General features: G+C 47.3%; 1 protein-coding gene across 3 annotated transcripts in view; it reads right to left on the bottom strand.

Annotated features, from left to right (window-relative positions):
- grm8a (glutamate receptor, metabotropic 8a) overlaps nt 1-18,318 on the bottom strand; it is a 112,132-nt gene that overhangs the window by 91,161 nt on the left and 2,653 nt on the right. For all 3 annotated transcript variants that reach the window (XM_086022973.1, XM_086022976.1, XM_086022975.1), the window contains exon 2: nt 14,703-15,439. In XM_086022973.1, the coding sequence (XP_085879099.1) occupies nt 14,703-15,239 (537 nt within the window). In that variant the 5' untranslated portion in view covers nt 15,240-15,439. The remainder of the gene's footprint in view (nt 1-14,702; nt 15,440-18,318) is intronic.

Below are 18,318 nucleotides of genomic sequence, written 5' to 3' on the forward strand. Positions count from 1 at the left end.
GCGACGCATTCGTGCTCGGGAACGACACCGCCTCGTTTTTCATCTGACGCTCTTAACCATGACTCACCTTTCTCATTCTTATCCAACCGTCGTCACAGCAGATTGACCCTCGGGGATAACCGACAAGCACAGTTTCCCCCCCCCCCTCCCCAATCGTCTGATTGTTAAGCACGGTGTTAATGTTGCAGTGGCGGAGTAAAATCTTACTTGGGGTAAAAATATTTTTTTTAAATTAAAAGGAAATTGAGAACCAGTGCCGTAAACTAAAACCGATGTGAGGTTAGCACAGCCTTCAATTCCCCCCCCCCCCCCCCACCCCCCTGCCATCCTCTCCTTCAGTTCCCATCATTCCCTCATGTCCTCGCGCATTGCGTTCTCCATTTGGAATTTATTAGCTATGACAAACGGAGGGAACACAAAACAAAGCGGCTGTCATTCACGGGTGCAGCCAATGGGGGGGGGGGGGTAAACGCACGCTGCTGGGAGCGGGCGATCTCATTTGCCAAAAACAAGAAATATATGTGACGGGTGAGCGGAGAGAGAGAGGCAAAGATGCCAAAGCAGGAGCCGCCGTAGACGAAAATGAGCAAATGAGCTGGATGAAAGGATGCGGGGCTGGGGGGGGGGGGGGGGGGGGGGTTAAAAAACAACTTTTCTTTTTGATTTCGTGTTCTTCCAAAATGGATTTCAAGGCTCATCTGCTTTCGGGTGTTGATGTGATGTTGGCGGCCCGACGGCCTCTCGATAAAAGAGCGGGGAGGGGGGAGGGAGGGGCGGCGGCCTGCCAACAGGGACAATAATGGATTAGAAGATAATGAGAATGGAGGATGGAGGCGACGGTTATATTGGAGCAGAAAGCCCGACAAGTTCGAGACGGAGAGGGTGATCAAAAAGACGGAGGAACGCCGCTAATGGGGGCGCCTCGCGCCTTCTTAAACTTCCGCAAAAACATCATTGCACGCTCATCTCCAGGCGCCGCCTCATAAAAAGCACTTATCGGACTTCGGATGCGTTCGAAGGGAGACAGAATCCAAGTTTATAACTCAATCTCGCCGCCCCCTCCAAAACGTCACTTCAACGTCCGGGGCGGCAATAAAGACGTAATGAAAACACTGGGAGCTGATGGGACTTCTTTAGCCGGCAGCTAGCGCGCGCGCTAGAATTGCGCGGCAGGTAGAGCGATTCGTGCGGGGTGTGCGCAGGTATCGTAAAGCGACGGCCGCTTTATCTGCTCGAGACCAAAAAAAAAAAAAGTCGGTGTTTGTGTGTCGGCGCCGGTCAGCCATGACAGGAGGAGAGAATTAAAAAAGCCGGAGGCAAAGAGGAACCTTCTCGCGCCTGCGTGCGTGCGTGCGTGCGACCTTCTCGGCGGACTCGCGCCACAGGCGGCCGCTTGTGACGGCGGCCCTTCGGCTCTACGAGGGCCTGCGGGCGTCCGGGCGAGGCCGTAAATGAGCACATCAAAATGTGTTCTTCGACGGAGAGCCTCGTCGGCCGGGCGATGCGGGATGAAACGCTCACGCTCTTTCCAAATCTCATGCGGTCATCCGTATGAAGAAATTGGAAAAAAAAAATATGGACGATTCCGATCTGAAATTTCTCAGCCAAACAGAGTGCCACGTTTTCTGACATTTTTTTTTTTTAATCTTTATGAATTAGAACCCGTTTCGATTTTGGTAGCCCAGTTTGCACAAATGTTAAAGCTATTTTTTTTTTTTTTTTTTTTTTTTACCTAAGAACCGCAGCAACAAATCGACATATTTAGTAGAAGATGGATGAGGAGGCGGAGCAAATTGAATGGATTCAAACGGAATGAAATTCAAGAAACAGTTACAACCCGTCCAAGAGACGCAAAAAAAACAATGACCAACAGAGGGAGACAGAACGGAGAACTTGACTTGGTCGCCAAAGACCGTGCCCCGGTTTTCTGAGATGAAAACATGAGCACCCCGCTAACCCCCCGGGGGCCCTTCCAAATTCATTTTCAGGAAATGTCCCTTTTCATGTCGAACACTTAAGTGGCAGCGAGTGCATCTGCCCACGACGAGAGCATTTTTGTTTTAGTGCCGATCATTGATCGAATTTTGCATTCAAACAAAAATAGACCTGAAATGTAAATACATCGATATAATTAGTCTGCCTGTAATCGACAAAATATTTGTTATTAAGTTGCTATGTGTGTCTGTATTATACTGCCCCCGGGTGGCCACGGCCAGCACACCAGAAGGAGCGGCCCAGTGTCCATCGAATCGAAACCGTTTTCATTCATGACGTCGTCGCTGTTTGGTTTTTTCCCACAAAGTGCAATATGATGGTGCTATTTTTCTCATTAAAAACACATTACCCCAAAAAAAAAAAAACAAAACAAAACAAAAAAAAGGGCTGTTTTGTGAGGAGGCTGGAAATTGCATTTCGATTCATTTGGAATGTCAACAACAATTTGAGATGCAAGTGTTTTCCTTTACGAGCATGGAACTAATTCGATTCATCTCTTAACGCGCCGCCGTACTTCTTTTGTTTGGGCCCGAAAAACAACTGGGATGTAATCACACAAGTGAGGCTTGAATGACAGCAAATGTTGGTTTTGCCAACCGGGCGCGCCTGATGCGCTGTCCGCGCAAAATCAACCCGCCCCCCGCCCCCCACAAAAATGTCAAAAAAGGTGCCGCGGCAGCAGAAATCTGACAAGGGTTCAACTCGACACATTCGGCTCTTCCTTTTCCCTTCTTGCCACATCGGCGCGTGTCCCTCCCGGGAGGGCGCACGCACCCACATTGTGTGCGCCGCATGACAACGACGTGCGTTTCTTTTGCCGTGTCTTTCCAAAAAAAAAAAAAAAAGTGTGCCAAGACGCACTCGCGGGTGCGTTTCATACCTCAAGGCGGTCTGTTTATCGCCAATTGAGGGATAAATTAATCAGGATCCCTCCAGGCCTCTTGACCGGGCCCCAGGCGCACACACATACATAAATTTTACAGGGGCACGTCTCCAGAATAACCTACATAACACCTCGCAGGGAAATACGGGGAGAAGGTGAAAGATATTCCGTAAATCACAAACAACAGCCGATATGCATCACATGTTGTGAGTGTGAGGGATAGAAAGGAATCATTCGGACCAACCGCAGAGGGCAAAACGTGGCGCCTCGAATTCATTTCCACACCACGCTCGTGACTGAACGATTCAGATTTTTTACACTACCACAAAAAAAAAACAACACCACCAAAAAATGTTTGGAAAGTCTTTGTTTTTAATCCGAAAAATAGCACAAGTACTTGGCCACCAGGGGGCAGTGTAAAAAAGCGATATTCAAAATTAAGGTCACTGAAGTGACTAATATATCAGTCAAGTTTCGCAGAGGATAAACAATATCTACCTGCGACGATTCATTTTGATTGGCTGCCACATTGGCCACGTAGACATTATTCACACTTATCCGGATTAAAAACCAGATCGGGGTAAAAAAGGCTCCATGTACACACCTCATTGGGAATATTCTGACCCGTTCACACCCATCCCGATCCACATTTTATTGAGAGAGCGAGAGAGGTGGTCTATGTCGATTGTGACCAGATCGAGTTGTTCCGAAATTTGGGCCCAGCCGGCAGATGCAAATCAAACTTATTGGACTTGGCTGGCCCTCTCAACTTTCTCTGGGCCGTGTGTACTCTAACCCACGCCTGGCGATCTCGCTGACACGGACGTTTTTTTTTTTTTTTTATCCGCTGCTCTCCCTAATGGCGGCCATTCTTCACCGCCGGCTTCCCGATAGCGGCGCTTCGACATATACACTTAACGGGCTTTTGGGCTCCAGACGTATGCAAAAGACGCAATTACCAAGCCTTTGAAGGACAGCTTGTAAAAAGTCGGACCAATAGTGCAGGGCATCGAACTCGTTCCGCTCAAAGTGCACTCCTGGAAGTGGATCGCGTATACACTTTTTGCGGAGAGAACTAAGGGGACAGAATCGGGTTTGTTGTTATTGTCGCGTCGTGTAAAGCGTCTGCGCTGTCATTTTCCTCTGCCTCTCGCATCATCTCGACAGTCAGAGCCGTAAGCTGACGTTAAGCAGCACCTTTAAATACCCAAAGCAGCATTTATTTCCGTCACGTGTTAAGTTGAATGCGTGTCAAAGCTCGTTTTGACACATTGAGCTAAGCCACTCAGAATTGGAGGGGGGGGGGGGGGAATAAGTTTGTAAATTGTCACATAAGAGTTGGCTGAGAAGGGGCGTGAACATGAAACACTTGGCTGAGGGAGTCTCATCCATTCGCCAGGGGAAAAAAAAAACAAAAAAAAAAACATTAAGATGTGTTTGCATGTCTGCCAACAATTCTGAACTAAGACACGAGATGATTTCATTCGTCAGGGTAAGAAGGGAAATGGTGGCAATAATCAAAATGATTACATACAATCCCATCCTGAAAGCTTAAATATGGAGTTATTCAACCTTGGTGTGAACGACAGGATGTAACGATTAATCGAAAATCCATTTAAAATCGACTTACGCCGATGAATAGATCCATGGATTCGATTAATTGAAAATCAAGTTGATTAAATTCATCTGGAAAATGATGCCTTGAAAGGTTTTTTTCATTCCAGATGCATGGCGCACATTGAATGTGTCGATCAAATGATGCTTTTGCGCCGAACATGATTGCGGATTGCGTTTGCGGATGGCTCCAGAACCACACGAGTGCACAGAGACAAGAGTGATAGCATTTTTTTTTAGAAAATAGAATTGAATCGAAAATCGGGAACTGAAAATCGAAAATCGAATCGGGGCTTGAGTGAATCGTTACATCCCGAATAACCGATCACCGATCCGATCAGAGGACGGACCCATTTAGCCAATCTTTTTAAACAACTTGCTTACTTGGCGTAAAGTCGACCCCCGCTATTCGCGGCCCGGCCCACGAATCGCCAAAATTTGCGTCAAATTGACATGCGTTGGTCAAAAAAAAACAAAAAAAAATAAAAAATTAAACCTTTGGAGATGTGCATATTAACTACAGTCAAGTAACTTCAACTACCGATGGGGGGGATACCTGAGCTAAATATTGTTTTTTATGTTTTGTTTTTTTATAATCCAAACTCAACCAGCGTCAACAAAATGTCAAATTCAGACACCGAAAGACGGCATGATTCAGATGGCTTCACAATTGTGTAAACCAAAGAGGCTTCGGTGGGCGCAAACGTCTGGCAGGTGTCCAGCTCCACTTGGATGGCGCTCGGTGAGAGGAGGGAAGGACTTGTCTTGTCTTGTCTTAGCCGTTAAATCCCCGCCGAGACGGCGAGTGAAACGCTCTGCGAGAGATTTACGTGCCACTTGTTACCGAGATGTCTTTTTTTTTTTTTCGTTTTTGTTTGAATGGATCGGAGGCGTGGCGGTAAGCATGCGGAACAACATCCAAAAAGCTGCTTTCTGTCAGCCTCTTTGCCAACCGGTACTATTGCACGCGGGCGCTGACAACTGTTATTAAACAGCCATATAAACGTGAGATCTTATATTGCTGGAAAAATACATGCAAATCGATGATGCAGATGTTCCAAATTGGCTCAACGGGAACACTTGACGTGTTGCGGCCATTAATAGAACAATTCTAATAGCGGCTAACTTTATCTATTTTTTTTTTTTTTTTTTCAAAGGAGATCCTGTTTTACTGCACCATTTCTTTGTATGTGCAATGTTTTTTTATGAAGTCCACAACATGACTTCGGGCCAAAAGCAGAAAGCGGAAAAATAGCCAAAGGGGGTGGCAGAGGGGCCACCGGCGATCATTTTAAATTGAAATCCACAAACGAGGGACGCAAAGTGGCCGCAGTCTTGACGAATCCGGTGTGGAAACGAGTGAGGCAAAACGGAGCGCGCTACTCGGCTACCACCAGCAGAGGCGCTCGCGAGTCACCCAAAGGCTTTAGCGCTTTGGTCTCAAAATAAATAAGCCGGTTACCAGCACACAATTGTAATTTTTACTTTGCGCCCCCTGCAGAAATACAAAAGGACAATTTGTCCCAAAGCGCAAATCCTGTCGACCGGAAACTTTCATCCTCGCCACATCAAAGCCGTCCTAAATGTCAGCCTAATTACCGCCGACGTTGCCGTAATCAAATACATAAATACCAAATACTAAAATACAGGCGCCTGGAGGTTTCTTTCATCACTTAAGTGCTCAAATGAATCATCTCTCCGAGCCAAACTTCAAAAATTGGAGCGGCGCCGACAGGAAATGAGGCAATGAGCGTGAGTCAGCACCGCTGCTGAGGTGACTGATGACTGGCAGGCGCTAGTAATGCGCAAAAAGCAAACTTTGCTGACATTTAAGCGCGATTGCTTCCTCGCCGGCTCCTTCCGATAAATAATTAGTTGGACGGGGAGTCGGTGAAAGCTTACATTTGTCTTGTTTTAATTTAACGCACTCGATAAAGCGCCGTCAAAAGCAATTCGCCGCGACAGTGGAGCGCTATATAGATACTGTGGCCAAACTGCATTCTACGCACCGGCTCTCCCCGGATTATGGAGGCGTAATAAATAACAATAAAAAAAAATAAAAAAAATCTTTAAACAAGAGTCACGGTCAGTAGAGGGCAACCTGCGCTGCGGCTGCAGCAATCCAAAAAATGTGTGTCTTCTCCGATTCATTTGATTTGAAAAATAATGCGGAGCAAGCTAGCAAAGCGCTGCTAGCAAAGCGCTACTAGCCCGGCTACTCGGATGGGACGACACGGAAGAAATATTTTCAGCATTTGCGGAGTCTGACGCTGTCGTGTCCACTCCGTCGTGTCATGTCAAATCCAAAATTCCGAAACGGATTACAGCTCCCTTATTGAATCAAGTTGCTAAACCACTCGATACATGCTAACGTTAGCTGGAAACGTCCACCCTGCCATTATCCACCCCGTCAGCAAGCTCACATTTGTTGCTGACATATCATCTTATGAACACCTTGAGTAGATGGGAAATGTGAACTTTTGGGAGTGAAACTGAAACATCTCAAAAGGCACATTATGGTGATACTGACTTATAGGCTGCAATATTCAAACCAACTCACAAATATACATCCGAAGCTTTTTTTTGCTCGCGGGCTTGTGCATATTAATCGGTTGATTTCCCTACATCTGTACATATCGACCAGAAATATCAACATTCGCCCGCAGGCTATCGAAAATGTACCGCAGGAGCGCTAGCAGGGCGCCGTAGCGCTATTTTGTCCGATCCGTGACCTCAAGTCATGAATACGCGCGAGTATTTGCGAACGTGCATCTGTGGCCGCGCCCCTTCCTGCCAGCGTTTCTCGCAGAAGAAAAAAAACGGGAGCGTTGGGGGAGAGGAGGGTGCTGACGAAGGGGGAAAGGCGACGAAATGACGGGAAGGGAAGGAGAGAAGGAGGGCCAGGAGCTGAGGTGCGAGGTTCCGCCCCTTCCCCCTCGCCGCTGTGATTGCGCCAACGGCTGGCGTATCCCCGCCTCTCTTGCCGTGGTTGGGCCTACCGTTCCTCTCCTCTCCTCCTCTCCTCTCCTCTCATCCCTCCATCGCGCCCTCCTCCCCTCCCTCGCACTCGCGGCGCCCTCGCTCTCTTTTGTCTCACTCATCGCCGCTGCATTATTCAACGCCGGGATTCCAATGCGGCGGGCGTGGCCATTAAATATACATGGGCACCGAGGCGGGGGGGGTGGGGGTGGTGAGTCCTAGCGGGAAAGTGGAAACGCGGGTGAGGCTGCTTGTTTTATTTTGAGGTGCTAAATAAACGTCTAAACAACAACAAAACGCAATTCAATCCCTCGAGGTTGGAGGTCACATCGAATTGAACGGAGATTCCACTTCCTCAATATTGCGATTATTATTCTTTTTTGCTAATTATTTCTTCCCCCCACCCCCCCCCAAAAAAAAAAAAATTTTGTCGATGACTTTTGTTCGCGCAGGCGAACACGAATGGCGAGTGTAAACGATGCCCGGTCAGGAAGCGCCATATCCAGTTTTGTTCTCGGAGTTCTATTTTAAAAAGCTGCTTCCTGTCGACGCACGGACGCTTTTATAGATTTTGAAGACCTTCTGCTGAGGTTCTTTTTTCGGCGTCACTTGTATCTTTTTTTTTTTTTTACAGTGAACTAACAGTGTTGCTTGAAACATTTTTCACCCGATGCCCACCGATAGCATTAGCTAGCAGACTAGCCTATAACACGCCAACACTGATGCGATCACACTTGGGCAAACAAATATGTGCAATAGCACTTTAAACAAACTGAATCAAGTTTTTTAATTCACCTTTTGGCATTTGCATATACTGTAAAGTCAAATTCGGGGGAAAAGAGCAAAATTGTAACGACAACGTAAACGGGTTGGACTATTAGTAGCTGCAGTGGAATCTGGTCAAATTTAGCTAATAAATGCATGTGGACAAAACAATGATAAAATAGTAAGAATAAATATTATTATTATTATTATCTTCCCATGACAGCTTTACAGTTACAGTATTCCATGCAAGCTTTGAAGTGAAGAAAAACAAGCTAGCAAATGCTGATTGTAAGCTGTGATATGATTGTTGGGCTTATTTTGGAAAGAATCCTCCCTCTCATGAGACGCCATCCCAAAGCTTCATCCTCTCTTCTTATCTGGCCTAATTTTCTTTTTTTTTTTTTTTTTTAAGGAAGCAATAAAAAAAAAAAAAAAAAAGGACGTTTTGGATTCTTTGAACTACTTGGGGTGTTCCCGTTTCAACTTCCCCGAGTATGCATCCTTGCCGTCGCAAATGTTGCTTGAAAGAGAAGGCACACTTTAGCGAGCACTCTTCCCCATGCCGAATATTAAAAATGCATTCTAATACTCCTTTCTATTTTTTTTTTTTTTTTTTTTTACCTCCATCCCTCACTTCCCGTCAGAAATAATCCATGAGCCGCGTGCCTTTGATCCATTTTAGATCTGCGCTTTTAAAAAGGTATCAAACCCGAGCCGACAACTGAGCGACGGTTTGGACCGGGGGGTTGCCCCCCCCCCCCCCCCGAGTGTCGTGTGTGTGGCCCCACAGCGCCGTGTTGAACTTCTCACCGACGCGCTCATTCTGTCACCTGTGCTCCCAAACAATTCGCTGCGGACGCGATTCGGTTACGCTGCATTTTGGCACACGGCGGGGCGAGAAGTTCAGCGGCTCAAATTCTCAATTGGGTTTGATTCTGGGGGGCAGTGACTCTTGGGGACGTCAATGAGGCAAATGAGGCAGACTTTTGAGCCCACGGCTCCGCAATAAAGACGATATGTATCTCGATACATCGGCTACGATGCGATTTTTTTAAAAATCGGTTTGGTTTCAATTCAGTGGGATTTACGATTCCATATTCAAGCCAATTAAATTCTTTCAAACAGTTTTATACCTGGCGCGCAAATCTCATAAAAGACGATCTACTACGTGCGGCATCTCGATAAAATGGGTGCGATACGATTGAAGGCGGCACATTTAAAATGCAACAATTGATTTTGCTTTGGTTAAATTGAAAAAAATTCCAGATTCAAATCGATTTATATATTATACTGCAGGTAGAAATTGTGATTGGAAATTGGAGGCACCTGTTGTGTTTCAAAATGGAGGCATTTATTGAGTTTCAATAAAAAAAGATAGCCCTCTACAGTGTTGTATTTTATAAAACCTTATTTGTAACAATTAGAACATAGAGAATTAATCGGTTGCGTTTGTGAGTCTGGTGTGTGCGTATGATACACAGAGACATACTTCATGTAGCTTTGATGAGTACGATTGCGCTAACCAAACTGCAGTAATATTCATTTTTCGCAGAGGATAAAGAATATGTCAGCGAGTATTCTTACATTGTGCCGCTCCCGTTTGTGCGAAAATGTAAGTTGGAATGTTTATAACGCCACGACATTGACGCTAGCTTCATGTGCCGTCGATAGCATTCCCCATTATGTGTTAGCATGAAGCTAGCAGGACTTTCATGTGGCCTTTGTATCTTTTTTTGACAGTGAACTAACATTTCCCTCACAAGGTAAAAAAAAAAAATGAATACATAAAATCAGCCGAGCCGTACCGCGAACAAGTGACGTTAGCGTGTCGTTCTTGCCGCCGCCCTGCAAGCAGAAATGTCAAGACACTTTATGGCCATTTCGCCCAACCCTCATCTAGGCTGCGGGTGTCACATTCAACAGCAGCGCCGTTTTTCCTGATCGCACCCCTTGCTATAGTAAGTGTCAGTCTCGCGCCACATGTCACACTCATTAGCCGCGCCTTCAGCGGCGGCCAGGCCGAGGACGGAAAGAGGACCCGAAAGATCAACTCAAAAGTTCTCCCCGGCAAGTATACGTCAAGTCGTTTGTGTTCTGAGCTGAGCCAATTGAAGCACTTCTTGTCCTATCTACGTCGTAAACACAACAATTCAATTAAATCCGGTGGGGACGAGCCCGACTCGCTCTCATTGTGGCGCGCTCGCTCGCGCTCAGGTAATTGTACACATTAACGCTGGCACAGTCAGCAGTTTGCCTGCGCGTAAATGTAATGATCTCCTGTTTCTCATCAGAGAACTTGATTAAACTTTCATTTAGTGTGTGTGCGCGCGCGCGCGCGCGTAATGGACTGCTAACAGGTCTGCTGAGTTCAACTGCTGCGCCGCGTGTTTTTTTGGGGGGACGTTTGCGCAAGCGGAAAAGGGGCCCGGCTCTCACCCAGTTCGCAAACATTCTAAATCGACGGCGACGAGCGATTTAGTCGGTATTAGCCCTATTGAGCGATAAAAGAAAAAGCGATGCGTACCCGATTTACACGCGAACATCTGGCCGGGCCAAAAAAATAAAAATAAATAAAAAAGCAGGAATGTATTATTCCGAAAGGACGATTAGGTGCGACGTCTCATTAAGGCCGCCTTTGTTAGGAGAAGTTGGATAGCCACGGGAGAGCGCCGGGACGCAAACGACGAGTCGACACAAAGCGGGAGGCCTAATGGGTTTTCCCGCTCGCCGCCGCGTCTTCGTCGCCATCATCATCATCATCGGCGTCGTCATCCGCTTTATGGACGCCATCTTGACAGATGAATCAACAGCAGATCGCTACGCCACGGAGGATGCCAGACCATCAACCAACTGTTGATGCATCTTAGGTAATTGTGAAGGGTTAGGATTAGCATAGAGTTTGAGCTTTTTCCTTATCTGGCCTCAATTTATGTTGATTATTTTAGTAAAAATAATAATCATTAATAAAAATTGAATTTAAAATGGTATTCTTTTTTCAGAATACATTTCACAATTCTAATTAGAGTCATGATTCAAATGTGACTAGGAAGCCAAGCTATGTCAATTTGAAAGGGAAAGAAAGTGGGGGGGCAAGAAAAAAAACAACAAAAAAAAGATACCATAAAGGGGAAATTGCTCTGATACAAATGCATTTTTATGTCAGAGCAATCTCTTAAAGTTACAAGGCAGAATATCACAGCAAGTGTCCCCCCCCCACTAAACACTTTCCAGGAATCTAAAGGCAGATACGGACGCTGATGAATTCCTCGGAGAGCGGCGGCGCTCAATCCCCCCGACAGACGGCGAGGTGAGCAGAAGGCCGACTTGCGGAAGCGATCGGAAAGATTGCCGTCGTATGTTCGCGGCGCCGAGATGAGATGCAAATGCGACGCGGCAGCAGGGCGCGCTCGTTGGGGAGCGGGGAAGGCCGTGGGAAAGGCTTCCCGCTTGTGATTGACCTCCGCCTCGGGATCCTTGATAAACAAACACCGACGACGCGCGGACGACGACGACGACGTACTCGTGGGGTCGATTTTATGAAGCCATCGCGGCTGTTTGCTCGCAGGGTAACGCAGAAACAACTTCCTCTCCACTGGAAAATTTTTGGGGACATTATTTATACAGAAATGATGTTGGCTCGGCCGTTGTCAAGCGTTGTTTTTCTCATGCACAATCAAAACGCCCACCGGTGCCGTCGACAGAATTTGAAGTGAGACTTTCAGGGGGTCCTTTGTGAGAAAGTAGATGCACGGCCTTAGTGGAAGTCCGCGCTTTGTTTTCATAAATCGCATTCAGAACTGGCGTCATAAATCTCTTTTTTTTTTTTTTTTTTTCAACTTCAACTTCCCTGACAAGAATGTTCTTTCAAAAATGATTATCACGCCACCATCAAATATATAGTGTATCTCAAATCATCTTTCCCCATGAAAATACTGTAAAAGGAAATGCCGCTAAAGGTCCCCAACAAAAACAGCACTTTGACTTTCAAATAATTGAAAGGTTTTTTTTTTGGGGCCCTGTCCTTTTATCTTGAATGCTCGCTATGCTAATAATCACCACAGGACTGCATTTCTTCCGTTGAACTATTCAAAGGACGCCAGAAACATCGATGCGCGGCCGTGGAGCCTTTTTCTGCGAGATTTGCGGACGAGGGTCTAACACCGTCCGCCACGGTTTCCTCCCTAGGCCGCGTGACTACCTGTGACTCAAACTGAAATCAACTAATAAGTGTGCCAAGCATGCCATAGAGAAGACGCCGAGCCTGTCATGTCATATATATGCTTCCTAATCTTTCAACGCTTGGTGACTCTTTCCCCAAAGTGGCGACTCTTTTTATAGCAAACAAGCCGCTGCTGTCGTAGCCTCGCCTTCCCCCCCCGTGAGGATTATTGTTAAACTTCATCTTAAAACGTCCCGTGTCATCGCCGCCGACTTTGCGCCGCACGCGTGGCGCCCAGCACAAGCTGATAAGGATAATCTTCACAGGGGAAAAACGTCCTCCATCACGTCCTCAGCGGACACCGATAGCTGCGAGTTAATCCAATCTTTGCGTCCGTCGGGCAAACCCCCCCCTCCCCCCCGACGACATCGGCGGCGCAACTGTTCATGAGCGCAATAATAACAACTTTGCAATGCCGATAGCGAGCGCAGATGCTATCAAAGGAGCTGCTCGTGGCTTCAAAAGACGTTTCCAAGCTGTTCTGCTACGGCGATCACTCGCACTTCGGAGACGACGAGGCGCCGCCGTCAAGATATTCCGAGTGCGTTACTTACTTAAGGATTTGGACGACAATCTGTTGTTTGAATCGCTTTTTTTTTTTTGTCTGCTACTTTCAAAAGCGGCGCAGACAAGCGCGCTCGGCTCGCGGGCGCCAAGCTGTGACTGGCACTGTCGGATTAGCCCATTGGCCAAAAAAGAAAGGACATGTGTTTTACAGCATGTCCTCTATATGTATTTTTTAGACTCCCACGCTAACGCTGCGCCAACACCCTGGCGGACGCACATGGAGGGCTTCTCATCAAACAATGCAACATGCACACGTGCGTACGCTAGCAAACAGGGCTGTGTTACCGTATTAGGCTAACGAGCGGCAGTCGTCTCCGTTGGCTGATTGGGACGGATCCCCGGCTCGGCACGGGCCCCGCCGCTCGTGTTTGATATGCAAATCTTGGCGCGGGAAAGCAGCAGATAGTTGTTTTGTAAGTGTGATGGAAGGTGGGAGAACCGATGCGGCGGCGTTAGCAAAGAGAGTTCGATTGCGATGACTGTGTATCTCCAGCGGCACACTTATGAGACGGACTCTTGCTTTTGACCTCCAGCATCGGCATCAGGGTCCTCATGATGAAGGGTCGGCCTTGCAAAAAGCTTCCCAGCGAAGTGTCCGACAGAACAAACAAACCGCCGCTCAATTAGGACCACTCGACGCGCACAAAGGGATGCCCACGTACTCGCAAACCGTTGAGTGGCTGTTGACACATTTCAGCTGTAATCGAGTGAATATTCGGCTGCCGTTTTTGTTTTGGGGGATGAGCTAACGCACGGAAAAACCAATGAACATCTCACTTAAGGCATTCGAGCCTGACCAAGTTAATTTCAGGCTAAAAAAAACAAAAACACTCCATAAACACCAAAGGACGATACAATGCAGCAGATTGATACCAGTTGATTCTCAGCCTGGTGCGTCAGAAAAGTTCCAGGACAGGAGTCTTTCCCTTCAGTGAGGGCAACAAGATCGCGCACCCGTCATCTCGGCTGTTTATCGATCAGTCTTTTCCTACTCTTAGCCTTACGACAACGTCAAACAATCGTTATCCGGCTTTTCAAAGATTGCTACTACTCATTTGAATCAGGTGTGTTGGAGGAGGGAGACATCTAAAAAAGGCTCTTGAGGACCAGATTTGGGCACTGCTGCTCTAGTGGGAACTCTAGTCCTGGAATCTTTCCGACACTCCCTGTATGAAGAAAGAAAGCCCACACAAGCTAGCAAAAAAAAAAAAAAAAAAAAACACCATTCGACAGATTCTTTGGAAAAGGAAAACGCCCAAAAGACAGAAAAGCGGATAAGAGACAAAATCAGCAAGCCTAATTAAAACACAGCTCTATCACAACAGGTGGTTTTCACGCAGAGAGCCAAGCACTGAATACTTCAGCGCTTCCATTTCCAGCATCCCAGCTTTGCGAAGAGGGATTTTCTACGATGACAGTGACGCAAACACAATTGCAGAGAAGACTGGAAATAAGTATCACACTTTGTCTGTCACTACCCCTAAATGGAACAAGTGCAGAATTGCCACTAATCACAGCGACTAACCGTACATTCTCACAACTCAACTACTAATAGAAAAAAAACAACAACAACAACAACAGTTGCCGACCACTGATTTCGAGCCTCCAATCAATTTCAAAGTCAGAACTGCCAATCGGACATCTCACCGATAAAACGTCAAGAGCAGGGTTCGCTCTTACCTTGAAAAGGCGCAGGATGTTGGCCACCATGATGGACACGGAGCTGGCCGCCGCTCCGATCACGCCCACGATTTTATCCGGCTTGGTGAAGATGGGCGGGTCTCCGTTGGCGCAGCGCACGTCCGAGCCGTCCCTCTCGATCAGGGCCTGCACGAAGGTCAGCGACTGCTCCAGAGCGTACGTGTCCCTGGAGCAGGTATCCAAGATCCGCGCGCCCAGCGTGATGTTGGGCAGCAGCTCGGGGTCCTTGTTGATCAGGTCGATGGCGAACATCATGGCCTCCAGCCGGTGGATGCCCTTCTCCTTCTTGAGGTCCCCGCAGGGCGTGCCGCGGTCGCCCCGCGAGTGCACCGGGAACAGGCCGCCCAGGATGATGTCGCCGTCCAGCCGGATGGAGTGGGCGTATTCCGGCGCGGCCTGCGGGTCGACGGGGAGTCGCTGAGGCCAGGCGGCGGGGAGGAGGCAAGCGGACGAGACGGCCAGCAGGACAAAGACGGCGGGGTTGGACCGGGGCTGAGGGTTCGGTTGGGGCTCCATGATCGGAAGGGATCTCGGAAGGGTTAAGTACTCCAAAGGGCTTCTACTGGGAGGGGGGGAGGAGCCAAGGGGTAAAGCTAGCTGAGCCCCATGAGTGAGTCATATTCCAAATGAGAGGCATCTACAGGTGGGGGTGGTTGACTTTGCTTCCGATCATATTCTTTAGGGAGTCCATCCGCTGGTCACATGGTCAGTCGAGCCTGGTGGAAGACACAGAACAAGTCTTAACGCTGCTAACTGTCGCCGCTGCCGGAAAGATCCTACTTGGAGTTTATGAGGTCCGACCGCCGCCAAGTTTGTGGTTGTGAGCCACTGTTTCGCACACGTGCCTGGAAATTTCACTTCCTGGGGCAAATCCCATTTCCAACTTTTCACGAAGGCAGCATTGGCTGCAGTTTTGGGTACCCCGCTAAACTGCAGTGGGATAGGGACGGAGCCCTTGTGCGAATAGCGTATTTACTTGAGCAACTGATGCCTCCCTAAAAAGGTTCATAATTGCCTTTTAGATACCCCAGGATGGTGGCAAAGCACTACTTTTGTCTAAATGTAGCTCCTCAACTCACTTCATTGTAGTTCCTTGGCGCTAAGATGCCACAAGGTGGTGCCAAAGTAATACTTTTATTGCTCTGGCAGGAGAAAACAAAAGGATTAGGGCTGGGCGTTTTTTTTTTTGTTTTTTTTTTTTACGAAGGATGACATGTCCAATTGTCAATATGCGGTTTTTGGAATGCAGCATAATCACTGAGGTCACGTGACCACTGGTCCGCCACAGGGATGTGCGGCCCGCCACACGCGCGCGTACAGTGGTTCATCGGAGCACATGAAGACACAAAGCCGCTGGCGAAAATCGCCCGTTTCCAAAACCGGCTCCGCCGTTCCGTCATGAGGAAACCGCCAAAAAGTCAGATTAGCCGCAGTCGCGCACCCGTGAGGTTGAGGATTACGACAGATGGCGTCGCACCTGTTCAAACGATTGAATCGATTCAATGCGCCGTCATGTTTCCATTGGCAGCCGCGGCTCGCAAAAAGGAGCTCGCACCTCCGCCCCTGTGAGGAAGTCATCATATACGGGCATCGCGCCGGCGTGGCTTGGTTGTGGCTGGCGCTGAAAATTGCTTGTGACAAAGCGGCTGGCTCCTACATGACACGAGTGCTAATATGCTTTCATGAGCCCGGGCCCGCGGGAGATATTCTTTTATTTTTTTTATTTTTTTATTTTTTTTTGCGGCCCCGATCCACAGTCACTTATTTTATTCATTGCGCAGATGCGATTTAAAGGTGGGCCGCCATTGATGATTATTTTAAGTGGTTAATGCACTACTTCCACTTGCCTCAAACACAGCTGTCGATTATATTTGGGGAAATTGAGTAGCGCTTCAAATGGCGGATTTTTAAGGGATTGTCTTTTACGCGTTGGGTAATGCCAACTGTACATCTTGAGATAGCAAATTTTTGGGGGGCTAATCCGGAATTCAATGCCACCAAAGGCCACTTGGTTTGTTGTGACATCATTTCTTCATATTCAGGCCACCTTCATTATCGTCCCCTTTACCTCAATAGTGACATGCCCGGCTTTTATGGGTAACCTAGAATGTACCGATTAGCTAACTAATTAGCTTTGTAGCTGCGGCACAAACAGCTGAGTGAAAAAAAAAAAAGAGCCGTACTTGTAAACGTGCCTGTTTTGCTTTTACTGCCCACAGAGAGTGAATGAATGAGAAATGGCTGTTGGATTGCAACTCTTAGCCCCGCACGCTGCCAATGCTAAGCTAATTAGCCGCCGTCTGTGGCTTGATTAGAAGCGCAGCACTGGTCTCGGAGACAAAAAAAAAGTGAGAGATGTGCCATTTTCTCACAATGAAGAAGTGTTACTATGTAATGGACTTGAACTACAGATGTTTTGTAACCTTTATTTAGATGAAATAAAGCTAAACTTAATCACGTGTCTTCTGCCATCGAGTGGAAGAGCGTTTAAATGTTCAATCTGTCATTGCCCAAATTAGACGAGGCTTTTTCGGCACTCATATTGCTTTGGTGCCATCTGGTGGCATCTTGGTGTAAATGAAAACAAATTGAAGTGAGTTGAGGAGCTTCAATTCTACAAACGTAGTACTTTGCCGCCATCCTGCGGCCCCTATTGGAAATTACAATTACTTGCAGATTCATCATTTCGAGTACATAAGTGAAATCGGATAATGGGCCCACCCGATGATTTTTCGTGGCGCACTGGTTCGGAATCCCCGATCTAAGCGACCGCTGCAGAGATTCTTACCCTCATATAAGCGGATAAGAACGCCGGCGAGGGATCTGAAACTTCTTGGGACTTCACAGTCACATCTTCAGGCCAATCCAACGTGGGAGGCCGCTTCCATTTGGAGAAAAAGCAACTGTGCCCAATTTCATCTTGAGGGCCCCTAATAGGTTTAAGACTCCGGTTGCAGCATGAATATCTTCCTCTCTGGCTCGCTCTTTGTGAATCCAGCTCTAATTCAATTGTGTCCCAATTAATTCATCACTTCCTCGCCTCTAAATGGAATTAGGTCACCACAGTACATGCGCTAGGCAAGGGGCCTGCGATGATGAAGAAGCTGCCTTTTTGTGGGTTGGCCGGATCTGCTAGCAAAGTGCAATTTTAGGCCCGGGCGCGATATTGTTTATTCAACACTTTCTTCGCAGCGGGTCGCCGCGGTTCAAGCGCTTGATCATCTGATGCTCGGCTTCCGTGCATGTTTCCACGTAGAGTCAGGGATCAGAAGTCACGGTAATGAGATATTTTTCGAATTTGAATGTACGGAAGTGTGGAAGCGGCAAGGTGGAGTAAACATTTTTGACTGGCAAGTACGTTCGAACTTATTTTCCAAGTACGCGCGAACGTGCTTGGAAGCTAAATGCTCGAAACTTAGCATGTTTTCCCATCACGCCAAAGTCAATAAACCGTGGCATTACGGGGGGGGGGGGGGAGGAATGACAATAATATAGCCGTAAATATGAATAAATATTTACTTGAGAACGTTTTGGTATAATTTAGGTCAAATGCTAAAATTTCATTTCCTACACATGCATGGCATTTTGTGAAAAA

Source organism: Filicampus tigris, chromosome 22 (genome assembly GCF_054856515.1).
Source record: "Filicampus tigris isolate MCC_2025a chromosome 22, RoL_Ftig_1.0, whole genome shotgun sequence".
NCBI classification, from domain to species: Eukaryota; Metazoa; Chordata; class Actinopteri; order Syngnathiformes; family Syngnathidae; genus Filicampus; species Filicampus tigris.